The following is a 27,595-nucleotide window of genomic DNA, read 5'->3' on the forward strand; positions in this document are numbered from 1 at the left end:
CTAAGAAAGGAAATGGAAGAAAAACAGAGGTGACCTAAACAACCTCTGTGAAGCAAGGCTTCTAACCTGCAATCAAATAGCTTAGTCACATCATCCAAGTGAAGCCAAATCACTCCAAATCATTCAATGAAAGATTCCATTTCCAATCCTACTCCTAAAAAAGAATATAACCAGAGATACAAACACCATCCCACATAACTGAAAGAGACTTGGTTCTTTTTTATTGAGAATACCATGTGAATGGTCTTATATTCACTAATTAACAATAGTAACTTAAATTTTCAAACATTTTTAAACACAGGCCACCCAGTACTCACTCTAAGCCCTCCTGGTTTTTGTACCAGTGAGGACATGGCTTCAGTCCATGTTCAACACTTAATTAAGAGATTCTTTTCGAAGACTGTACTCTGGATTTACCATCTTCTCAGAGGCCAGGCTGCTGCAGTTCATTAGCAGTCAACATCTGGCTGGAATGTTTTAAACTACTATTTTCCTTAACCATTATATGGATGAGGTTTTTGTTATTCTAAGCAAACTGAAACAATGTCTTTGCATGGACTTCTAAACATAATAATTAGTGACAGTGCAAATTGTTTTCTGATTTTTCTTATACTGTGTAGCAAAGTGCCATTAAAATCTTTAAATCGTAGTTTAAACCTTTGTATAATTGTGAGAGTCTTTTCATTTTGTAATGTAGACAATGCCTTTACTTTTTAAGCACAAGGTCTCTTTCTGAAGGCCAAGAAATATTTAACTCAAATGTAGCTATATGCAAAGAAAAATTATCTTTAAACTTTCTCAAGGAAACAGGTCTTATAAACTTATAAAATAAAAACTTGGACATATTTGGCACAGAACTTCGGACATTCCAGTTACTCTGCTTCTGAACCTCAATGGTCTCTTGCACAGTATGGATTTCAAACTTCAAAAACCCTCCTCTGAAAATAGTATCAACCCATGTCTACACAATTAATTTGCCCCTGAAATTAAGTTAACTGAATCTGTTCAGGGACTTAAGCAACTAGAAACATCCCTGTAGTCAAATAACTTTTTAAAAGGAATTTCATGAGGCTGCATAAGAATTTCTAGGCCTCAGCTGACACATATTTATAAGTCTGGCTCAGAGAACTGTTATAATGCACTTATGGGTTCACTCTGCCTGAAATGCCCTTGGGCCCCTCCCAGTACTTTGTGTCAAGACACAGCCTTCCTTTCCTTTAAAATTTTTTTAGAACTCACCACTTACTTAAAATCTTCCCCGTTTAACTTTACCAAGGAGCCACTCTTACAACCCTATTTCCCATTTACGTATAAAATATTTCACACCTGGGATGAGATAGATACTTAGTTATTAAGTCTTCCGTTAGTATTCCACTATGTGTATTTATGTTCCATAATGGCACTGACCATTCCTTTTCTTTTCTTTTTCTTTTTTAAAAACTTGTTTCCTCCCTTGCCAGGATAACGTAGTGTGGCGGTCCCAGCTGAAAGAACTGAAATCAATGTAAATCCTATCTTGCTATCCTCAGCTCAGACCCCTCCAAAGGCTTTGTTAGGCTTGGAATGAAATCCAAAGAAGACTCTGCACAATGTGGCCTCTAACCACCACTCTCAGCTCACCTTCCACCACTCTGCCCTCTCCCCACCTCACCACATCCCATCCTCACAGGCCTCTGCTATTCCTGGAACGTGACAAGCAGCCTTTCACCTTAGGTCTCTGGCATTTACTGTTCCTTCTGCCTCCCTTCTCTGCCCACTCCCTCAGGTCTCTCTCCAAATGTCTCCTCCTTAGAGAAGATTTCTCCTACCTCCCTATCTAAAATAGCAGTTTCCCCTTTCCACAGCCTGTTTTTCTTCCTAGCTCTAGCAGATATCTTTTTTTTTTTTTTTTTTTTTTGCGGTACGCAGGCCTCTCACTGTTGTGGCCTCTCCCGTTGCGGAGCACAGGCTCCGGATGCGCAGGCTCAGCGGCCATGGCTCACGGGCCCAGCCGCTCCACGGCATGAAAGCAGGGGCTTGAAAGCAGGGGCTTCGCAGATTTTATTCACAGTTGGTGCCTAGAACAATACCTGGCATGTGGTAGGTGTTCAATAAATATCACTGAATGGCTGCTTCCAAGATCCCAGCAGAGGGAAGATTTTGTGGGTAGAAGCCAACCAAACACACTTTCCTATCCAAGGCTAGACTTTAGAGTTGCAACCTGTTTCCCAAGCTAGCCAGCTGTCTCTAAGATCTGTAAGAGGAATTTGGTCCTTTCTTCTTGGCCTCCGAGGACAACTCCAAGAACACAGAGAAACAAGACATAAGTCTACAGCAACCTGAATCCTGAACTAGTGAAGTAGGGACATACCTTACAGAATGCCTCCCCAACTAACATTTTGCTGATAGAACATCTCTTGGATTTTGATACTCAGACTGCATAGACTTTATATCTCTCTCAGTACAATACTTTTTGAAAGGTGTTTATTTAAGAAAAATATATACTTATGTCCCCAAACCTAAATACAACTTTTGGGCTGCACCCCACAGGCCTACAAGGCCTGTGCTTGCCCAGATTCAAGACTGAAGAAAGAGCCCAGGGTCAACAACAGAGACATCAACGGTTTAATGGATGGGGGAGCTTACAAGTCCGAAGCAGGGTCCTGGAGCGACACCCTACCGCGTGCAGGGGATGGTGGCAGCAGTCTTCGTTCGGGGGCGGGGCGGGGGGGAGCGGAAGGGGAGAATACAAGTTATAGGGAAATTGATGTCAGGTGGGCTCATTAGTCACCAGGGAAACCAGTAGAAGGGCAAGCCCCTCACCACTCCTTTGATAACAACAATCATCAGCTGGGGCGTGGGGCATGTATGTAGGAAGGTCAGTCATGTGCAGGAAGGTCAGTCATGTGGGTTTAGGTGAAGCAGGGACTGGTCGGGCAGGGGACATACAGAGAACAAGAGAACAGCCATCTTGAGTGGCCTGACCATACAACATTGGTAATAAAATAGTGTGTGCAATACTGGGATACCAGGTGTCCACAGAGAAGACACAGTGCACTACTATGCAAACTTGTTAACAACCATATTAATTGTTTGATGTTCAAGAAAACTGTTTTAAGTATTTTTCATTGTATTTCTGTTACTTATTTAGTGGAACTTTTTACTGTGTTTTTGTAAGACTGTAGGACATTAGAGGTCTGAGTTGAAGAGCAATGCATTATAATTTTTCCTACTTAAAATAATAAGAAATAGGCCTCCACTTAATGATTTTGTGCAGAACATCTAATTTTTGGAATGGATTCCTGCTGTTAAGTGAAAGATGCCTGTATTTTCTCAGATTCTTAGATTCACCCAAAACCCATCAACAAGCCTCTCCCCAGGCCTTTCTGATTTGGTCAAAGTCCAGCAGCTCATCTGTTCTCAATCTCTAACTTTGACTCATTGAATCTCTTCTCATATCTTCATCTTCCAGTTCCCCCAAAGGCAGTCATTCGGGTCATCCACTGCCCCTCTTACCTTTCATTTCATTCACTCCTTCTCTCTATCCTTTTCTTAATATTTACCAAAAGAATATATGCACATAATCTAAAAGATCAAAGGAGCTAAAAGGCTGACATCAACAAAAGCAATCCCTAGCTCTCACCCTCATCCCCAATGCAGTGTGCCAAGAGTCAAACACTTTCAACTAGCTCTTGCTTTAAATTATCAAATAATCTGAGTGAAATACTATCTCCTAGGTATTCCATGTTAAATTTCACCTACTGCCTTCTTATTATGGTAAATGAGAATTTTAACTGTCTTACACTCACCTTTCACCCAACCTTTCTCCACAAATTTATGCTGAAAAAGTTTGGTTAAATCCATATTCAACACATTCAAACGTGTCAGATTTATCAATTCTTTATTTTCCTGATAAGATTTATCAATTCCATTTTTTCCCTCCCTCTTCGGGTTCTAATCTGCACAGTGTTTTCTAAGCTTCTGGGTGTCACGGATGTTATGTTGCGATTTCTCATCACCAGTGTTCTATAAATACCCAACTGCTCTCTGCTGTATTAGATTTCCCATCTCCAAGTTCCCATGTCATCTTCTTTCTTGGTTTACTCCCTAGTTTTGGTGGATTACATGCTGTAGACTTTTAGATTTTGCATGTTTGAGATTATTTTATTCTATCCTTAAACTTGATCAATTCATTTATTCTAAGCTAAAATTCATTCATATTTTGAAGACATTACTTTGTTGCCTTCTATCTTCCAAAGCTATTTTTAATAAAGTAATTTTCATTCCTGTTCCTTTGATTGTGATCTCTCCCTTCTTTTCTCGTGCTCTCTCAATCAGCTTTTAGTGTTTTCTACTAATATTCAAGTTTCAAAATTCCCAGACGATGTACTTTGGGTTATTTTTCGTTTTTTAAATTAAATTTTTTTCATTTTTCTTTTTCTTTTTTTTTTTTTTGCAGTACGTGGGCCTCTCACTGCTGTGGCCTCTCCCGTTGTGGAGCACAGCCTCTGGACGTGCATGCTCAGCGGCCATGGCTCACGGGCCTAGCCGCTCTGCGGCATGTGGGATCTTCCCAGACCGGGGCACGAACCCGCATCCCCTGCATCAGCAGGCGGACTCTCAACCACTGTGCCACCAAAGCCCTCCTTTTTTTAAATTAAAAAAAATTTTTAACTGAGGTATAATTTGGTTTGTTTTTCTTTCATTATTATGCTGAATACCCAATGAGCACCTTTCAAACTGAGAATACATGTTTTCATTTTGGCAAAATGTTATTCTAAAAAATAATTTTCTGGGAATTCCCTGGCAGTCCAGTAGTTAGGACTTGGCACTTTCACTGCCATGGTCTCGGTTCAATCCCTGGTCAGGGAACTAAGATCCCACAGGCCGAGGCAAAAATAATAACAATAATAATATTATTATTATATAATTAATATAATAATGTTATTATTATTCTAATGACCATTTACTCTGTTTCTCCTTGTATTTTTGGAATTTATCTATAAGTTTTCCTACCTTTCTCTCTCTTACTGTCCATCTCTTTTTTTTCCTACTTTATCAGAATTCTTCCTATCTTTTTACTGAACTTTTTATTTAAGCTATCATTTTTTAATATCCAAAAGTTCTTTCTTATTGTTTGTTCCTTTTTTAAAGCAACATTCTTTTGCAACATTTCCTGTTATCTCTCTGAGGACACCATGACTTCTTTGAAGGATTTTTCTGCTCTCACCATTGTCTGTTTCCTCTGAGTTCCTTTTCTCTTTGTTTACTTCATGTTGGAGGCTTTCTTCCAAAGTCCAACTATCTTTTGATGCCCTATCATCTTTAAGAGTGAGTCACTAAAAAGCTGATTAAAAGCTTTGTAAATGGGCTTCTGATATGGTCATAGGGTAGCTGGAGAATTTTTGTGGAAGGAGGTCACCAAACATCAGTATCTAGAGGTCTTTTCTCTAGGATGGTTCAATTTCCTCTGAGAAGGATCTTTCAATATTCCTGGTGGGGTGTGCAGTGGTGAGGCTGCCAGTATGCTAGAGCTGACCAGAGGAAGGGAGTTGCACATTTCAGATGCAGAATACCCTTTAATCCCCCAGTTTTCAATTCTATTCTGGTCCTGCCTTTCTCAGTGCTCAGTGTCCCCAAGTCCAGATAATCTTTCTTTCTCCAGAAACTCTTGCGAAGATGGGGGAAAGATCTCTTTATTTAGCCAGGTAAGAGTGGACTCTGAGGGTCTAACTGCTCCTCATAAAGACTTTCAAATAAATTCCCACCCACCATGTCACCCTGCTTCCTATGATACCCAGTGCCTCTAATTCCTAAGCTTTTCCAGAGAGCTGTGAGTCAGCCTGCTTTCCATCTGCACCTCCCTCCACAGGCACTTGGCTCTGATCTTTCTACTGTGCGAAGTCATGCACCATCCTTCCACCCACTTTCCATCTTTGTATCGTGTGGTTTAGGGTTATTTATGTCTCCTTGATTTATCAAAGATGGAGCTTCTTCTCTTGTTTTCCCTATTGTTTGGGGATGATTTTTTGAGAAAAGAACAATGAATGAGAGGTAAAGAAAGAGAAGATATGTCTTTATTCTGTCATTTTGAAACCAGGAGTCTCTAGCTTTTCTATTTCACAGGTCTTTTATTACATCATACTCTTCTGTCAGTTACATCTTGATTCATAATTTGTCTTCCAGACTTTCTGGGTAACAAGTCATCTTATTTTACTGGTTTCAGTCATGCAACATTTAGTTTATTAGTAAAATAACAAGATCCACATCTATTTATCATATCCCATTTGCAGTAACTGTTGTCTGCAGTTGAATCGGGTACTGAATTTACATATAATTGGGAGGGGATTATTTATCATTTGGAAGGGCATTAGTTACCAATGTCTCGCAGGACAATTTCTTATCAGATAGGTGGGCTATTCTCTGCTTGCCTTCCTGTCCCTCCATTCTCACACTTCTCTGTACCCCAGGAGACTGACTTCTGTGAACTACTCCCCTGGCCCATCACCATTCACTGCTATTCCCACCCATCTCACTCTCCCTACCTCGATGCATTTCTGGCAACATTACTCTATAGCCGCAGCTCCTGAAGTATAATGGCTTCTGGCTTAGAAAGAGAACTCTTCCTAATTGGTTCTCTTGATCCTGGCCACACCTCTGTAAATAGTCTATTAAACTCCTTTCAGTTATACCCTGTGTGCCATTTGTTTCCTATGGAGACACTGACTGATACTGTACATCAGCAAAAAAAAAAAAAAAGATTTTGAACTAGCTCATCTCTAAAGTCCCTTGAGTTTCGTGTTCTACGATTTTTATGAGTCAAGTATACAGTTGGCACTTAACTAAAGACTTTGGACAAATTAGGGGCTTCCTTTCAGTCAAGATTCCATCTTACTACAGCAAAGAAACTCTCCAAACAATTATGCTCAGCCCCTAGAAAATATAAGAATTGTCAGTACAACTTAGACTAGCATGGAAAACTAGGATATACATATTGTTCCCTTTAGGCAATGGAGTCAGATAGTTTGGGTAAAGTACATTTGTTTTTGTTTTTTTAATTTCTAAAAAATTGAGGTATGATTGGCATATATTATATTAGTTTTAGGTGTACGACATAATGATTCAATATTTGTGCATATTATGAAATGAAATCACCACAAGTTTGGTTAATATCCATCACCATACATGGTTATACAATTTTTTTTCTTGTGATGGGAACTTTTAAGTTTTACTCTCTTAGAAACTTTCAAATATGTAATATAGTACTATTAACTATAGTCACCATGCTATACATTACATCCCCATAACTTATTTATTTCATAACTGGAAGTTTGTACCTTTTGACTCCCTTCACCCATTTCGCCCACCCCTCATCCTACACCTCTGGCAACCACTAATCTGTTCTCTGTATCTATGAGCTTGGTTTATTTATTTTTATTTAGATACCACATAAAAGTGAAATCATACAGTATTTGTCTTTCCCTGTCTGGCTTGTTTCACTTAGCATAATGCCCTCAAGTCCCATCCATGTTGTCACAAATGGCAAGATTTCATTCTTTTTATGGCTAAATAATATTCCGTTGTATATATATACACCACATCATCTTTACCCATTCATCCATCAATGCTCATAGGCCATTTCCCTATCTTGGTTGTTGTACAAAAGGTTGCAGTGTACATGGAGATGCATGTATCTTTTTGAGTCAGTGTTTTTGTTTTCTTCAAATAAATACAATGCCCAGAATTGGAATTGCTGGACCATATGACAGTTCTATTTTTAATTTTTTTGAGGAACCTCCATACTGTTTTCACAGTGGCTGTATACAAATTTACATTCCCACCATCAGTGTGTAAGGGTTCCCTTTTCTCCACATCCTCACCAACACTTATTATTTCTTATCCTTTTTATCATAGCCTTTCTAACAGATATGAGCTGATACTGCACTGTGGTTTTGATTTGCATTTCCCTGATGGTTAGTGAGGTTGAGTATCTTTTCATGTGCCTTTTGGTCATCTGTATGTCTTCTTGGGGAAACTATCTATTCAGATCCTCTGCCCATTTGTTAATTGGATTATTTGGGTTTTTTGCTATTTAGTTGTATGTGTTCTTTATATATTTTGGATATTGACCCCTCATCAGATATATTATTTACAAATATTTTCTCCATTCAGTAGCTTCCCTTTCCGTTTTGTTGATGGTTTCCTTTGCTGTGCAGAAGGTTTTAAGTTTGATGTCATTCTATTTGTTTTTTGTTTGTTTGTTTTTGTTTTGTTTTGTTTCCTTTTATTGCCTTTGCTTTTGCTGTCAAATCCAAAAAAATCACCACCAAGACCAATGTCAAGGAGATTACCACCTATGTTTTCTTCTGGTTATGGTTTCAGGTCTTACATTCACCTCTTTAATGCATTTTGAGTTAATTTTTGTGTATGGTATAGGACAGTGGTCCAGTTTTGTTCTTCTGCATGTGACATCCAGTTTTTCCAACACCATTTACTGAAGACACTGTCCTTTACCCATTATGTATTCTTGGCTCCTCTGTTGTAAATTAATTGACTGTATATGCATGGGTTTTTTTCTGGGCTCTCTATTCTGTTCCATTGATCTATGTGTCTGTTTTTATATCCAATACATTTGCTATTTTTGACTTTGAAACACAGAGACAGCCAGAATTAATCCCAAAGTTTCTTTTTCTTTATCTTTTCTTCTTTTCCCTTAAATATTCTACCATCAGAAAGCCAGAAAAATGCAAAAAATAAATCTCACCAATCCTCCCTTTAAAAAGAAATGAATTCCTTGACCTCAGCCCCAACCACAAACACCAGATTATCTCTTTTTCCAGGCATATCTAGACTTCTTGTATCACTGAAATTTTCTACTTTCTCACCTCTCATAAACCCTTCAATCCATTCCTATTTTAAACTGCTTTTGCCAAAGTTTTCTTCAACTTCTTTGATGCTGAAATCAATGGATATTTCTTATCCTCATCTTACTTAACCTCTCAGCAGCATTTGACACCACTGCTACTCCTTTCATGAAATATTCTTTTGTCTTTGCTGTTGCCCATCCTTTCTAGTTTTCCTCCTATCTGATTACTCCTCAGTCTCTTCAGGTAGACATCTCTTCCTCTGTCCATCCCTCAAATGTTCATGCTTGTGGAACTTGTCTTATTCTTCCTTAACTTTGTGCCTACATTCTTCCACTGGATGTTCTCCTCCACTGCTATGGCTTCAAAAATCAATTATAGGGCTTCCCTGGTGGCGCAGTGGTTGAGAGTCTGCCTGCCGACGCAGGGAACGCAGGTTCGTGCCCCGGTCCAGGAGGATCCCACATGCCGCAGAGCGGCTGGGCCCATGAGCCATGGCCGCTGGGCCTGTGCGTCCGGAGCCTGTGCTCCGCGGCGGGAGAGGCCATACAGTGAAAGGCCCGTGTACCGCAAAAAAAAAAAAAAACAATTATATACTAATGACTCTCAAATGGACCACCTCAAGTCCAAATATTACTCCTGGCTTTCAGAGATATTGTTTGTAACTAAACAGTATAACTCCATCAGTGTGCCCACATACTCCTCATACTCAACATTTTGCCTTCCGCTCAAACCTATTTTTTCATCTATATTCCTTATCCCACTGAAGCACACCAAGCCAGAGACCAGGGTATAATCCTTGACTCTTTGCTGTCCCACATCCAATCAACAATCGAATCCTATTGATTCTGTCTGAGATGTACCTTAAATCTATCATCTAATTCTCTCCCCATTATCACTGCCACTTCCCTAGAAGTGGCATCTCTCTACTGCTAATACAGTTACCCTCAAATCTAAATTTTATAATACAGCCAGGGTGGTCTTTTTAAAATATAGATATGATTGTGTTATCCTTTTCCTGAAAGCTACAATGGTTTTACAAACTGCTATCCAGATAAAGCCCAAATTCCTCAACACTGGTTTACAAGGCCCAGCATCTGGTCTCCTACCCTGTCATTCAAATTTAGCTTCAGCTAAATTGAGCCTCTTATATTTCCTCCAACAAGCCATGATCACTCTTACTCTAGATATTTTCACATGATATTTCCTCCGCCTGAAACATGCCTATCCAATGTTATCAGTGTTATCATGCTGTCAGTATTTCTTGACTAATATCTATTAATCCCTGTCTCAGCTTAGATGTCCTGTGTTCTCTAAATGTGGATTAGATCTGCTCCCATAGCACACGACTTATCCACTTATCACACTCTCTTACTGTTGCCTATTGACATGTCTCTATTCCCCTCTTTAGATCATAAGTACTATGAGGGTTAAAACTATACCTATTATATCACCAATGCCTTGAACATTAGCTGGCACAAAGTTGTCACTAGATAAGTAAGGGCTGAATGATGAACAAATGAATAAACAAATAAACCATCGGATTAAACACAGTGCCAGTGGAAGCAGATTTTACATAAGGACTTATTTTCCCTTACTTTCTCTCCTCTCAAAAAACAAATAACAACAAATAAGGTACCCTACCTCCAAATGAGCCATTGCTTACAAAGGACTAATTCCTGTATAGTTACACATGACAGCTAAAGAGAATTCTATCTGAGCCTTTGCTTTCTCCTTCATTTTTCTCTTTTCTCTTACATACAAAATTTTCAAAGTGAAAGTTTAAGCAGTCTGAAGACTAAAGCATGTGGCTGACTTTCTCTTGATCTGCCCGATGCCCAATCTATATTCCTAAACCATCTGTAAACTTGGTAGTGTATGTACATGAGATAAAAAAAGGACCTATGATAATATTTTATTTGAACCAGAACTCCAAAACATTAATTAAAGCTGAGCACACCTGCTCTGAACTGCAGTCAGAGATTTATGTGAACTTGTAAAGTTGAGGCTTTCTGACCTATTGTAGGATTTATGTCTTCTTTAAATAAGTATTTCCTCTTTGCAGTGCAACAATTTTTTTAAAGTCTGTTTCAGTGACTAAGCTGCTGGCATAAACAGATATGCTGTTCAGTTCCTTTATTTCCTGGTCTTTACCCTTTTTACCCACTGCTTGTCAAGTATTTACCTGAAGGTTCTGGGTGAAAATAAGTAGGCCCAATTATGAAGTCTAGAATTTCTTTCTCTAAAGCTAATTTGTTAATGAGGTGATCTAAAAAGATAACCATGCATTCAATCTCCCTAGTTAATCTAAGAGCATTTTGATACAGCTCTTCACGTGTTTGCTTACTCTTTGGAAGGTACCAACTACCTTGTGGTTTATCACAAGCAGAACTTAAGTTACAATGCATGCCCACGTGTGCAGTCCTTTCAGGTAAGACAAAATTTTTCAATTAAAGAAAGGTGTTCTAATTTTGAGATTCGGATGCTAATACTTTAGAAAGAACGGGTTCTGTCAGGCTAACTCATTCAAATTGGTTACCTTGGATAGGTTCATGCCCAGCACTGTGAGTGTCACCAAGCCAGCACAACAGACCAAAGCACTGGAGCTGGAGAGGCCAGAACTCGGTGGGATGTTTCCATCGACCAAGCAATTCATTCCAGTCAAGTCACTAAGACCAAAGTGTTCCTAAGAATAGAAGGAAAAATAGCACTAGTAACTTTGGTTGGATTCAAGGAGTAGCGGAAAGTTCTTTCATTCCTCAGAGAGCAAAAGTCTATCAATGGACTTATTATGCTACTTATAGAAACAACTTGTGCAACTCAATCTAGCCGAGTCCATACATGACATTTTATTTAATGGCTCTTGGCCACAGGGCACTATAATCTGAAGATTAATTTTTACTTTGTTGAACAAAAAGCTACTGATCGATTTCCTAAAATTGCTTTGAATGATCTTTTTCATGAATATTAATTGATTTGAACAAATATGGAAAAATATTAAACAATTATAATTCAAGTAGCAAGACAAGAAATACACAACTATTAGTGAGGCAGGTTAAATCTCTGTGTAGCACATCCCAACACTCTGTCATTGTAAAAGTCTAACACTAAGCCGTGGTTTGTTTCTATGGAGTATTTTATGGAGTACTTTTCTTCAGAGGACCTTCCAAACTTTCTCAGTTCTGTTTTACTTATGGAAAAACCTAGGCACCAGCAGATTAAGAGACTTTCTCAAGATCACATATAGGGAGCTGGAAGTAGGATCCAGGTCTCTGATTTCTGGTTGAGAACTTCTCACTGTGGTCAGAAACCCGGGCCAGCATACTGTCACTGTGATTTAATGTAAGTCAGCTATATGAGGAAATCCAGATTTTTACTAGGGTTTATAGATACAAATTAGCCATATGGTAGCTTTCAAGACAGCCAAATTAGAATTCAGCCACAAATGAGAATGCAGACTCTAAACAAAGCAGGGAAATTCTATTTCTACAAATAGGAAAGTCCAAAGAAATAATCAGACTCTGATCTCAAGATGGAAAGTTCTAGGATACTTAGATGAATACCTAGGATGAGGACACTTAGGATGATATCATATCATATCCTTTGTAGTTTAGGATTAAAAACAAATTCAAAAAATCAAAAAATTAAAGTAAATTCAGGGCTTCCCTGGTGGCGCAGTGGTTGGGAGTCCGCCTGCCGATGCAGGGGACATGGGTTCGTGCCCTGCTCTGGAGGATCCCACATGCCGCGGAGCGGCTAGGCTCGTGAGCCATGGCTGCTGAGGCTGCGCGTCCGGAGCCTGTGCTCCGCAACGGGAGAGGCCACAACAGTGAGAGGCCCGCGTACCGCAAAAAAAAAAAATAAATAAATAAATTCAAGGTCATCTCTTCCTCAAGAAAAAGTACCATCATGTTTACAAATTACTCAAACGGCTCAAGACCAAAGTAAAAATACTATTATATTATATAATTATGCATTCCATCATACATATTATTCTTCAGAGAAACTTCAATAAACTAGTTAGAATAGCCAAAGTAACAACAAAACTCTGCAAATAAAAGACTGTTTTTTTCCTTTTTATTTTTTTGGTCTTTTTTCCCCTAACCTGCCAAAACTCATCCACCACAAAAGAAGAGATTCGGTTGGATGTACTTCTCTTCTTGATTTCAAACCACCTAAAAATTTCCTTTCCAGAAATACAAACAAATTATAAACTAAAATACTGCTGTTGCCAATGCCCTTTCGTACAGAACATCCGACAGCTGGTTTAAAAAAAAATCCTTGGAGAACGCTATATATTTAACCATGAACTGATCCACAGGGTGTCTTGAATGTGAATCATACTTACAAACTTATCACGCAATGTTTAAATTAAAATGTACAACAGATTCAAAATGCAAATGGGTTTTGCCAAATTCAGTAATAGCGCTATCCCAAAAGGATAACATGTTCAATTTAATATAAACAGATTATCCTCTGGAACTTTCTAGTATTTGAATTTGAAGGATTCTTAACAGGCTAACATTTAAATTACTTCTCTGCCAAACATTTATTAAACAGACCTGCTTTTGCACATAAGTTGTCAAATCGAAAAGGAAAGCTGTAAGACCTGAAATTCTCAAATACAACACAAAGCAACATTTGTTCTTTAGGTCACTTTATCCATATGCTACAAAAGGCATGTTGCTATAAGGAATATGAAATTGCATTTGCCAAGCAAATGCTTCCAAATACTGTAATTCTCACTAATGCATGTGACAAGCCAAATGATTTGAAGATTTAAAACCTGCCAATAACTTTTCCTGTAAGTTGTTACCATGTGTCTGGGAGAAAGAAAGGAAGGAAGGGGGGGGGGGTAGGAAGGAAGGAAGAAAGGAAGGAAGGAAGGAAGTCTAAGACCAGAACAATGATAATTAGAGTACAGGACTATACATCAGAAATTAGAGTACAGGACTATACATCAGAAAACAATACCAAGTTTCCATTTATTTAGTGCCTACTATGTGTCAAGCACTGTGTAATCCTTGCAACAATTCTTTGTTGGGATAATAATAACATCCTTTCACAGATAACAAATCTGAGGCTTAAGAAGTTAAATCAACACAGCAGGGTAGAGCCCAGATTCAAACCCAGGGCTGTCCAGCTCTAAATCGTATTACAATATACACCTATACATCCCTAGAACAAAATGTAAATAATATTACTAGAATTTATCTTTCGAAAGAAAATTTGAACAAAGATTTGAAAACTAGAAAGGTATCTGTCAGATGCACCTGCACCTGCCTTATGAACAGTCACTACAGCCCCCTATGAACACCACCCAGAAACAGTCACATCTACCCAATTCCCTGAAATACATTATTTAGCAAAACAGAACAGAAACATCAGTTAGCCTTGAAAGGAAACAAAAATGATAGAGTAAATAAAATGTCTTGATATAATACACATCATAACCTCAACTGCTAGTAGGTGCCTGATAAACTGATTTACCTGAATTCCTTTAAATCCACATAAGAAATAGTTGTGCCACAGAGGCTTGGTTTTGTCAATCTGGATGTTATTAGCACTAGTACTGAAGTCCCTGCAAAAGCAAATGACACCGTTAATTCTAGAGGCTTTGCGCTACAGAATCGATGGCTAACTGCTGCCATCTTGTGCCAAGACAATGACACTGAAATTTCATTTTCCATTTACTTCCCATATTCGTACTTCACAGTCTACAAAAACAACAAACATCTCCAGCTGCTAAAAATTAAGAGAAGTTGTAGTGACCTTAATAACTAAACTGCTTTCAACTGACCCTTTTTATTTCCTGAAAGGGAGAGGACCCAATATATTTTAGCATAATCTACCCACTTTTTATTTCATGATGGTCCTTATTAAGCTGCTGTAAACCACATAAATGCTTATCCTTTGGGCCTGCTGTTTGGCACACCTCTTACTAGAACAGAAGTACTCAAAGCCTCCTTTCCCCACACTTTCTACCACCCATCAGATTTTACATCTGCACAGTTTAAGAAGGAACAAACAAAACAAATAATGGTTCTAATGGATCATAACTCACTGAATAAAATAAGATTCCATGAATCTACACTGATATAAAATAACAAATGAATAAATAGCTAAATGAAGAAGAAGGGAAAGCTATTCCTTAGAGCAAAATGTCAACTAATAGAAGAAATGACAGAAATTGAAAAATCATTATTTGGCAAACTCCATAATTGTTTCAGGAAAGAATCATCAAAGGATGCTAAAATTACTGAGTAAAAATTTGATGAGAAACAAGATATTTATATAAATTTGAAGTACTTCCCCACCAGATACTAACTGCAAAGGGAAAAAAAATAGTAACTTTATGGTAATCTGGCAGACAACTCAACCAAATGATCAAAATTAACAACAGTTAAATGATGCCCTGAGGACACATCAGTTGACATGTGGGAATTCTTTATACTATTTTTGTGACTTCCCTGAAAGTCAAAAGTTATTTCAAAATGAAAGACAGTAGGCTTCTAAATCAGCCAAAGAACAAAATATGTGAAATGGGGGGGAATCAATTTAAATGTGAGGAAATAAGTAACATTCCCCATATTGACTGAGTGCTCTTCATATAGTTTACTAAATATCTACTATGTGACAGTCACTGTGGTAGGTGCCTTCCATGCATTATCTTAATAACATGGACATATCATGTCCTAAGAAAAATACTGAATGACCACTTAAGTGTGCAAGGCATTCACAGGAATATAAAGGTAAAAGGCAAAGGGCTTATCTTTTAAGCATATGTAATCTAGCCGAGACAGCATGAACACAAATCATGATCACATACCACTGTCATGTGATGGTGTGTAATATGAGGTGGGATGCAAGGCCAAGAGGGCATCTTTTGGGCTGCACCCCGCAGGCCTGCAAACCTTGTAGTTGCCCAGGCTTGAGACCGAAAAAAGAGGCTGGAGACAGTGACAGAGACATCAATGGTTCATTGGATAGGGCATCTTACAGGTCTGCAGCAAAACATCCTGGAGCAACACCCCATTGTGTACGGCAGACAGAAGGCAAGACATGGCAGCAATCTTTGCTACTTGGGGAGAAGGAAGCTACCATTTATACGTGGAATTGAGGTCAGGCTGGCTCATCAGTTACCAAGGAAACCAGCAGCTGGGGTAGGGGGCAAGCACAGGGGTAGTAACTGATTAAGTTCTATAATTAGGGTACAGGTGAAGCAGGGACTGGTGGAGCAGTGGATGTACAGAGAGCAAGAGAACAGCCATCTTGAATGGCCTGACCACACAGCAATTTCTATAGTCAGCACACTAGGGTGGAAAGGGGAGCCTTTCCTGGAGGCTCAGAGAGGTTTAGTGACTCTCCAGGGACACACACAGTCTGACTCCAGCTCACAAGCACTTTAGTATCACCCACAGGAGTTAAAATTTACTGCCTAGAGTCAACAAGAAGTCACAGAATTTGGAAAGTAGAAAAGATTATGTTAGCAAACCTAAATGAGTTCTGTTCCTAGATAAGCAGATCTTGGAAGTCACCACAAAGAAAAGAAAACCAGGAACGAGTCAGGGGACAGGGGTGGTGGTATACTAGGAAAAGTAGAGGAGGGAATTTGCACAAATGTAGGAAGCTAGATGAGAAACATCAAAGCAAAAGCTAAAAAGTGCCAGCCCCTTCAGAATTAGAAACATAGCTTAAAAACCACAACGTGATGCTAATACACATTTATGAGAGTGGATATAATTTAAAAAGACATGTTAGCAAAGATGTGAAGCAACTGGAACTCTCATACACTGGTGGTAGGAATGTAAAATTATACAACCACTTTGGAAAACAGGCAAATTCTTAAAAAGATAACCCGACAGTCCACTCCTGGGTATTTACCAAACGAAACATGTGTCCACACATAGATTTGTATACAAATAGTCACAGCGGAATTATTCATAATAGCCAAAAGCTGGAAATGATCTAAATGTCCATCAATGATGAATAAAGAAATTATGCAATGCATGCTAGACAATATGTGGACAATTCTGGGAGGCATGCTGCATTCTTCCTAGGGGTCCAGATGGAATGAAGCCCCTTACCTACAGCAGGAGCTACCTGCCTTGATAATTCACCTCTGCTTCCCTAACTCAGTCTCCATCCTTTTTTAATACTGCTCCTGGGATCATTTCCCAAATACCTCCTTCCAAGTCTGTTGCAGGCTCTGCTTTTGTGAAAAAAAATGGAATTCCCACATGCACCATGGTGGGAATGTTAAATGAATCTGAGTAAATCAATATGACAAATGATGGGACCCAGTTTTAAAGGTTTAAAATGACACAAAATTATATTTGAGATAATGTAAGGTTTTCTTTAAAGGGTCTGAAATGTACATAAGATATATTCTCAATCATGCAAAATAAATAGAAAAAAAGATCTTTTACAATAAGTTTCATAAAAAAGTCAGGAATTTCTATTACCTTGCACAACTTGGTATAGATACACATAAAATACTTGCTGAATGAATGAATATTATTGCTGGCAAACTATCCAATGAACAATAAGCCAAAAATATAATGTAGCAATTATATGCCAAGATGGTTTTTTATAATTAACAAATCAAATCCATCATAATATATTATAAGCGAGTAGGCCTTATCCCAGGAATGCAAAGACAGTTCAACATTAGAAAATCCATTGGTGAGGGAAAGTGGAGGGCGGGGGGGGGGGCGGGGGGGGATGAACTGGGAGATTGGGATTGACATGTATACATTAATATGTATAAAATGGATAACTATTAAGAACCTGCTGTATAAAAAAATAAATTTTTTTTAAAAAGAAAATCCATTGGTGTAATTTGTAATATTTTTTAAACTGATCTTCAATGCTGACTAGACATTTAATAAAATCCAATACCCATTAATGATTTTTTTTAATCTTAACAAACCAAGAATTAAAAACAAAAAAGTATGTCCTTAACTTGATAAAGCATATGTACTAGAAACATACATCTATTATGTTCCAGACACTATGTTTGACACTGAGAGTAGAGCATTGGAGAGGCAACAGTACCTGAAGTCACAGAGCTTACAATCTACTGGGGGATACAGGCAAGTAAGCAGATAATGACAATACAGCATGTGAAGATGCTATGATGAGAGAATTAGAGGGAGCCCTAGTAATATAAGAAAGGCCCCAGCCCTGACTTTGCTAGAGATAGTTAACCTCAAAAGATGATAAATACCTTCTGGGCAAAGACAGAGTTATTTTCATCTTTTTTTTGACCCAGTACCTAAAACAATGTCAGACACAGAGTAAGTCTTCAGTAAATGTTTCTTAAATAAATGAGTAAATGAACAAAATGAACAAATATTAAATAGGGAAATTTAGATTCTTTTGGAAGTCAGATACAAATTATCAATAAATTAAGTGATTTATTATAAATTTGTTATCTCCTAAAGAATCCATTAGGGTACAAATACAAACACACATAGACTCACACACACACACACACACACACACAAACACACCCCCCATTACACACAGTAGCAATTCTAAATACTCACGGGTACAAGGGATTGGTATTGGCCAGCTGGAGAACGTGTGTTTTCACAGGTTCCACAGCTATTAACATATCTTGTTCTACAGCCATAGGAAGAACAGAATATCCACAGTAATCTATATGCTCTCCTAGAATAAAGAGAAAGCATTTTTTATCATTGCTAGCATATGAATCTCAAGTAAGTTGACATACAAGAAAAATGACCACAAGGCAGGATTTAACAGAAAATAAAAATACTAAGGGCAGAAAGTAACACAATTTGCTTTCTCTCACTAACATCTGAGCCAGGAACTTTTGCTAGAATAAGTATTATATATTAGTTATTAGTTTCTGTTAATTTTTCAACTTCTTTAAATATTCACAATTTTTTCTACTTTCTAACTCCTAATAATCATCTTTGAATATTTATGTTTAGTGACTAGTTATGTGGAGCATCAAGAAATGCATTGTCTCCTTTCTCTGTTGCTCATTTGTATTAACTTTTAAAATATGAACAATGGAAGCCATTAGCACCCTCTCACTTATAATAACATTATGTGAGTCCCACTCTTTTCCTTGCTAGCCAATGAACTCAGTAAAGGTGAAGTCTTTATTTATCTTTGTGGCCTAACCAAATGCCGAACAAATTAGCTTGGCACTGATTAGCTGTGTTAAATGTGCTAGACATAGCTAGGATAAAGAAAAAGCTAGAAAAAAATTTAACCTGCACCATTTTATATATAATAAGCAAATTTAGAAAACAAACTATTCTCTTCTCCTTTTCATTCTAATTCCTCTATATATCACCAGCAGGAATTTTTTTTGCCTATTATATCACAATGTTTTCTCCAAATTACCATTTAAACTGAAGGTTGTTATTCATCAGATTTAAAAACAAAACAACAATTCAAGAAAGACGGGCTAAGCAGTCTCACTCATATTTCGCCAGGACAGGTTTGTATATGTGATTGTTCTATGGCAGACACTGAGCAACTAAGAAACATAAAATGAATAAAAGACAATTCAACTGCCTAATTACATTTTTAAATAAATATTATTCTACATATTATTACAAGTAGCAAGTCTTTTGTTTCTATATTGATGTGTCCTTTAAAATAAGAAATTAGGGTTGTTTTTTTTTAATGGATTGACAATGACAGATGGAGAAGTGGTTTTCAAAGTTGTCTCTCTCCCAAACTTCCCTCAAAAAGACAATAAAATAAAACAGTGGCTCACAAGTAGAAAACACATATTTAAATTAGCAGAACTGAAATCAAACAGAAAATCAAGAAATACCTAGAAACAAATGACAATGAAAACACGATGACCCAAAACCTATGGGAGGCAGCAAAAGCAGTTCTAAGAGGGAAGTTTATAGCAATACAATCCTACTTCAAGAAACAAGAAACACCTCAAATAAACAACCTAACCTTACACCTAAAGCAATTAGAAAAAGAAGAACAAAAAAACCCCAAAGTTAGCAGAAGGAAAGAAATCATAAACATCAGATCAGAAATAAATGAAAAAGAAATGAAGGAGGGCTTCTCTGGTGGCGCAGTGGTTGAGAGTCCGCCTGCTGATGCAGGGGATGCGGGTTCCTCCCCGGTCCGGGAGGATCCCACGTGCAGTAGAGCAGCTGGGCCCGTGAGCCATGGCCGCTGGGCCTGTGCGTCTGGAGCCTGTGCTCCACAGTGGGAGAGAACACAGTGGTGAGAGGCCCACGTACGGCAAAAAAAAAAAAAGAAATGAAGGAAACAACAGCAAAGATCAATAAAACTAAAAGCTGGTTCTTTGAGAAGATAACAAAATTGATAAACCATTAGCCAGACTCATCAAGAAAAAAAAGGGAGAAGATTCAAATCAATAGAATAAGAAATGAAAAAGGAGAAGTAACAACGGACACTGCAGAAATACAAAGAATCATGAGGGATTACACTACAAGCAACTATATGCCAATAAAATGGACAACCTGGAAGAGATGAACAAATTCTTAGAAAAGCACAACCTTCTGAGACTGAACCAGGAAGAAATAGAAAATATAAACAGACCAATCACAAGCACTGAAATTGAAACTGATTAAAACTCTTCCAACAAACAAAAGCCCTAGACCAGATGGCTTCCCAGGTGAATTCTGTCAAACATTCAGAGAAGCACTAACACCTATCCTTCCCAAACTCTCCCAAAATATAGCAAAGAGAGGAACACTCTCAAACTAATTCTACGAGGCCACAATCACCCTGATACCAAAATCAGACAAAGATGTCACAAAAAAAGAAAACTATAGGCCAATATCACTGATGAACATAAATGCAAAAATCCTCAACAAAATACTAGCAAAATCAGACAAAGATGTCACAAAAAAAGAAAACTATAGGCCAATATCACTGATGAACATAAATGCAAAAATCCTCAACAAAATACTAGCAAACATAATCCAACAGCACATTAAAAGGATCATACACCATGATCAAATGGGGTTTATTCCAGGAATGCAAGGATTCTTCAATATATGCAAATCAATCAATGTGATACACCATATTAACAAACTGAAGGACAAAAAAACATATGATCATCTCAACAGATGCAGAAAAAGCTTTCGACAAAATTCAACACCGATTTATAATAAAAACCCTCCAGAAAGCAGGCACAGAGGGAACTTACCTCAACATAATAAAGGCCATATATGACAAACCCACAGCCAACACCGTTCTCAATGGTGAAAAACTGAAACCATTTCCACTAAGATCATGAACAAGACAAGGTTGCCCACTCTCACCACTATTATTCAACATAGTGTTGGAAGTTTTAGCCACAACAATCAGAGAAGAAAAAGAAATAAAAGGAATCCAAATTGGAAAAGAAGAAGTAAAACTGTCACTGTTTGCAGATGACATGGTACTTATACATAGAGAATCCTAAAGATGCTACCAGAAAACTACTAGAGCTAATCAATGAATTTGATAAAGTAGCAGGATACAAAATTAATGCACAGAAATCTCTTGCATTCCTATACACTAATGATGAAAAATCTGAAAGAGAAATTAGGGAAACACTCCCATTTGCCATTCCAGCAAAAAGAATAAAACACCTAGGAATAAACCTACCTAAGGAGATAAAAGACCTGTATGCAGAAAACTATGACACTGATGAAAGAAATTAAAGATGATACAAACGGATGGAGAGATATACCACGTTCTTGGATTGGAAGGATCAACACTGTGAAAATGACTATACTACCCAAAGCAATCTACAGAATCAGTGCAATCCCTATCAAACTACCAATGGCAATTTTCACAAACCCAGAACAATAAATTTCAATTTGTATGGAAAGACAAAAGACCCCGAATAGCCAAAGCAATCTTGAGAAAGAAAAACGGAGCTGGAGGACCCACGCTCCCTGACTTCAGACTATACTACAAAGCTACAGTAATCAAGACAGTATGGTACTGGCACAAAAACAGAAATATAGGTCAATGGAACAGGATAGAAAGCCCAGAGATAAACCCACACACATATGGTCACCTTATCTTTGATAAAGGAGGCAGGAATATACAAGGGAGAAAAGACACCCTCTTCAATAAGTGGTGCTGGGAAAACTGGACAGCTTCATGTAAAAGAATGAAATTAGAATACTCCCTAACACCATACACAAGAATAAACTCAAAATGGATTAAAGGGCTTCCCTGGTGGTGCAGTGGTTGAGAGTCCGCCTGCTGATGCAGGGGACATGGATTTGTGTCCCGGTCCGGGAAGATCCCACATGCCGCGGAGTGGCTGGCCCCGTGAGCCATGGCCACTGAGCCTGCGCATCTGGAGCCTGTGCTCCACAACGGGAGAGGACACAACAGTGAGAGGCTCGCGTACTGCACAAAAAAAAAAAAAAAAAAAAAAAGGATTAAAGACCTAAATGTAAGGCCAGACTATTAAACTCTTAGAGGAAAACATAGGCAGAACACTCTATGACATAAATCACAGCAAGGTCCTTTTTAACCCACCTCCTAGAGAAATGGAAATGAAAACAAAACTAAACAAATGGGACCTAATGAAACTTAAAACTTTTGCATAGCAAAGGAAACCGTAAACAAGACAAAAAGACAACCCTCAGAATGGGAGAAAATATTTGCAAACGAAGCAAGTGACAAAGGATTAATCTCCAAAATATACAAGCAGCTCATGCAGCTCAATATCAAAAAAAACAAACAACCCAATCCAAAAATGGGCAGAAGACCTAAATAGACATTTCTCCAAAGAAGATATGCAGATTACCAACAAACACGATGCTCAACATCACTAATCATTAGAGAAATGCAAATCAAAACTACAATGAGGTATCACCTCACACCAGTCAGAATGGCCATCATCAAAAAATCTACAAACAATAAATGCTGGAGAGGGTGTGGAGAAAAGGGAACACTCTTGCACTGTTGGTGCAAATGTAAATTGATACAGCCACTATGGAGAACAGTATGGAGGTTTCTCAAAAAACTAAAAATAGAACTACCATACGACCCAGCAATCCCACTACTGGGCATATACCCTGAGAAAACCATAATTCAAAAAGAGTCATGTATCACAATGTTCATTGCGGCTCTATTTACAATAGCCAGGACATGGAAGCAACCTAAGTGTGCATCGCCAGATGAATGGATAAAGAATTGTGGCACACATATACAATGAAATATTACTCAGCCATAAAAAGAAACGAAATTGAATTTTTTGTAGTGTGGTGGATGGACCTAGAGTCCATCATACAGAGTGAAGTAAGTCAGAAAAAGAAAAACAAATACCGTATGCTAACACATATATATGGAATCTTAAAAAAAAAAAAAATGGTTCTGAAGAACCTAGGGACAGGACAGGAATAAAGACGCCATCGTGGAGAATAGACTTGAGGACATGTGGAGGGGGAAGGGTAAGCTGGGACGAAGTGAGAGAATGGTATGAACATATATACACTACCAAATGTAAAATAGATAGCTACTGGGAAGCAGCTGCATAGCACGGGGAAATCAGCTCAGTGCTTTGTGTCCACCTAGAGGGATGGGATAGGGAGGGTGGGAGGGAGACGCAAGAGGGAGAAGATATGGGGATATATGTATATGTATAGCTGATTCACTTTGTTATACAGCAGAAACTAACACACATTTGTAAAGTAATTATACTTCAATAAAGATGTTAAAAAATTTTTTTAATTAAAATAAATAAGTAAGTAAGCAGAACTCTAGGGAGCCACCAGATTCTGTTGGGAAGGCTACAGTGTGAATGACAGCCTTCTGAGAATGAAGATTCCTCCCTCTGTGAAAACTGATGGAAACATCCTGGGTGAGGGGCAGGGAGGGAGCATGAACTACTGGCAAGTAAGGATAACAACCATGATTACATTTTGGATATTCTAACAGAAAATATAATAATGCTTTTAATAAAGACTGAAATTCATTTCATCCCAAGCACTAACTAATTAACTACCTTGGAACATAATCCCCCCTTTTTTAAAATCAGAAAATAGTCAATACATTTACTAGAATAAGAATTACTTATTCAGGAAATACCTTAGGTTGGAACGCTTACTCCCAAAACTAAGTGAAACTTGGCTCTCTCTCCTCTGAGGATATTGCTTCTTTGCAGTCCTCTCACAATAGCAAGGAGTTCTTGATGAACTCCTCCCACTCTGTTGTTTCCAGGATTTCTTCCTGTCCTCTTCCTCGGAGGCTCATACCACATTTTCTCATCTTCATCACTTTCATTTCTGACTCTCAGACATCTGCTCCTCACTGAAGACATTTGCATCTCATTCCACCCTCTCCATCCCAGTCCTGCAATGCCTGGATAACATCCAAGTAAACAACCCAGCCCAAGACCCCAGCTTCCTAATCCCTTCACCTCTGGAAAACTTGACCTCGTCTCTGCTTCAACTATCTACTTCCGTGGACTTGACAAATCCAGTAATGACCACAGACCTTCTTATCACCTGGAACTTTTCTACCTGTGAAATTTTTGTTTCAAATATCAAATTCTTTACTAAAACTTCCCATCCTGCCATTTCTCTTACTCCGTTTATCCTATCACCTGTTCCTCGGAGTCAGTTCTTTGCCCTTTCTACCCTATAGGTTCCCTCCTACCTTTCTTTCTTTTTCTACCTAGCATAGATTCCAGGGTTCATTACTTCACCTACCCTTCTGACAATATCGGTGAATTCTTGATGTCATTCTCTTGTAACCTCCACCCAAAACAAAACCCCAAACCTAGATCAAACACAGGCAACTTAGACTAGCTGAGCAGGAAAAAGGAACAACTTTGCAGATTGGTACTGCTACAATTCTATGGTCTCCTGCTCTAACCAGATCTCAATGTTACCAGCAAACTTTTTTTTCCCAGTCCTCTCCTTCTCCCATCCTTGACAAAGCTATTTCAAACTTTCTGCCATCTCCTTAAACTTCCAACACCTCCAACACTCCCCCAAAAGAACTCCCTCAACCTTCTATACCAAAATTATACATTTACCTGCATCAACTTGCATCCTTTTCTTCCCTGCCTTCTGTTAAAAAGTAGTCAAAGTGGCCCTCTTCCTATGCCATAGACATCAGCCCTTCTTGCCTTCTTGGGAATCCTGCTCCATCAAGTTCCTCCCTTTTCAGATATCTTTGACCTGTCTCTCTCCACTGATTTTACTCAATTCCCCCTCCCCACCTCATTTAACCATGCTCAAACATCTCATATTTTTAAAATCCTCCATTATTTACTTCAAAATAAGACTGCCTGAGTTGATAATAATTGATGCTACATTTTGGGTACATGGGAGTTCATTATATTATTCCAACTACTTTTTTATATGTTTACACTTTCCAGTACAGAAAGTTTTCTTTTTAATCCTCCTTTGATTTGGATTTTTCTCAGTTCCCCATCCCATTTTCTCTCGATAAAACGTATTCATTCTTCAGGTCACCACACTTTTAAAAGCAAGGAATTATTCGGTTTTCCTGTATTCTTCTAATCCAATGAGTAAATGTAAAACCATCAAAATTACTCACTGCAGTCTAAAAACTTAACCTGCAGCACAGAAAAATCTGTCCATCTCTCATGAAAATAATGTAAATAACTGGGTCTCAACAAATTTCTAAATTTTAAAAATGAATGGACAAAATTAACATTAATAACATGGATTGGGAAAGATGAAAATATAGTGTTCCTTATGCAAAACTTATCTTGCTATAGTAGATGTATGTGAAACATTCTGTTTTTTCAGTTCTCCCGATGTATTGACAAAAATTTGGATCTTACCAAAGGAAGAAAAAATTAAGAGAAGGAACTTTTGAAATACCTATGATATTGACTCTTCCTGGTGCTCGAACATAAAACTTGGGAACGGATCCAAACTTAGAATTAAACATCCCTTTTAGCTTCAGCAATCTGAAAACAAGAGTAGAATATTTCAGAATAGCCAGATAATAGAAAAACCCATAAGATATATACACACACACACACATTTCATATACCTACCACCATTAATTATCTTTAAAAATAATAAAAGCAAACTCTTTTACTGACATACTTCCTTGAAAATCCCAGGATGAAACAATACTGTAACCCGCTAAGTGACATAAGAGTATAGCTAAGCACAAAGAAGAGTAAAAAATTTAATACTGATGAACACAACAGAAAAAAAATTCTTTGCTTCAACAGAATTAACTTTCTGGATAATTTCTCAATGATATTCAGAGAAGAATCTCTTTCTACTAAAAAATAATAGCATGGAGTAATGTATCAGTTTCCTAGAGCTGCCATAATAAAGTATCACAAACTGGGTAACCTAAAACAACAGAAATTTATTGTCTCTGAGTCGTAGAGGCAAAATCAGAGTGTTGGCAGGACCATGCACCTCTGAAACCTGAAGGGGAAAATCCTTCCTTGCCTCTTTTTAGTTTCTGATGGTGACCATCAATCCTTGGCATTCCTTGGCTTGCCGCTCTATCACTCCAATCTCTGCCTATGTCATCACGTGGAATTCTCTGTGTGTCTCTATCTGTGACTCTGTTTTTCCTTCTCGTAAGGACATCAGGCTTATTGGATTAGGGCCCACCTTAATTCAGTATAACTTCATCTTAACTTGATTACATATGTAAAGATGCTAGTTCAAATAATATTACATTCTGAAGTTCCAGGTGGACATGAATTAGGAGGGATGCTATTCAACCCAGTACAGTCAAATGAAAACTAGACTGGATATCAGGAGACTACAGTTCTAATTCCAATGGGGGTTCTAATTCAATGCCAAAGTTTGGAAAATCATTTTCCCTTGGACCCTCTTCTGTAAAATTGGAGCATTTGAACAAGATATTCCTCATAGGTCCCTTCCAGGTCAAAAATGCTTATAATATATTTAATAATTTTACACTGTTAAATCATCTCAAGTCACTTCTATGAATACCCCCCACTGTTTGTAGTCCCACAATATATTGTATCTGAGTAATAACACCGACAGTAAATATTTATTAGACCTACTATATTCAAGACATTCGTTAATTAAATGATTAATCTTAAAGATTAGTTACAAGAAACATAAAATCACGCCAAAAAAATCTAAGAAAAAAGGAAATTTATTATAATGATAGAAAGATACATTGAATATTCTTGGAAGTTATTCAGGATGACCTCCTAGGACTATGACAGCCATCAGAAACTTTAATTACTGATGGGTGGGGCTGTGTTCCCGCCCTGTTTGTCATGCCTGAGGTGTCCCTGCACTGCAGTCTACAGACTTTTGGGTGGGGCTAATGGTGGCTTTCAGGAGGGCTCACACCAGTGAGTACTCCCCAGAATTGCTGTTGCCAGTGTCCTTGTCCCCACCGTGAGCTGCAGCCACACCCCTGACTCTGCAGGAGACCCTCCAACACTAGCAGGTAGGTCTGGCCCAGTCTCTTATGCTTTGTTCCCCTGGGTCCTGGTGCACAAGAGACCTTGTGTGTGCTCTCCAAGAGTGAAGTTTCTGTTTCCCTCAGTCCTGTGGAATTCCTGTGATCACACCCTTCTGGCCTTCAAAGCCAGATTCTCTGGGGGCTTCTTCTCCCATTGCCGGAACCCCACACTGAGAAGCCTGATGTGGGGCTCAGAACTTTCACTCCTGTGGGAGAATTTCTGTGGTATAATTATTTCCCAGTTTGTGGGTCACCCATCCAGCAGGTATGAGATTAGATTTTATTGCAATTGTGCCCCTTCTATCATCTCGTTA

The 27,595-nt window shown here is 38.2% G+C and overlaps 1 protein-coding gene across 13 annotated transcripts in view; it reads right to left on the minus strand.

The window, feature by feature from the left end:
- Nucleotides 1–27,595, minus strand: part of GALK2 (galactokinase 2) — a 136,432-nt gene that overhangs the window by 87,724 nt on the left and 21,113 nt on the right. For 5 of the 13 annotated variants that reach the window (XM_033408428.2, XM_033408429.2, XM_004281294.4 and 2 more), the window contains 4 exons: nt 25,688–25,776; nt 18,395–18,518; nt 14,334–14,424; nt 11,383–11,529 (listed from right to left, as the gene is read on the minus strand). In XM_033408428.2, the coding sequence (XP_033264319.1) occupies nt 11,383–11,529; nt 14,334–14,424; nt 18,395–18,518; nt 25,688–25,776 (451 nt within the window). Of the gene's footprint in view, nt 1–11,382; nt 11,530–14,333; nt 14,425–18,394; nt 18,519–24,541; nt 24,612–25,687; nt 25,780–27,595 lie in introns of those variants that run through there. The other 8 variants (XM_033408430.2, XM_033408426.2, XM_033408431.2 and 5 more) reach the window with 6 other exon arrangements.

The sequence above is a fragment of the Orcinus orca genome, chromosome 2 (assembly GCF_937001465.1).
Source record: "Orcinus orca chromosome 2, mOrcOrc1.1, whole genome shotgun sequence".
NCBI classification, from domain to species: Eukaryota; Metazoa; Chordata; class Mammalia; order Artiodactyla; family Delphinidae; genus Orcinus; species Orcinus orca.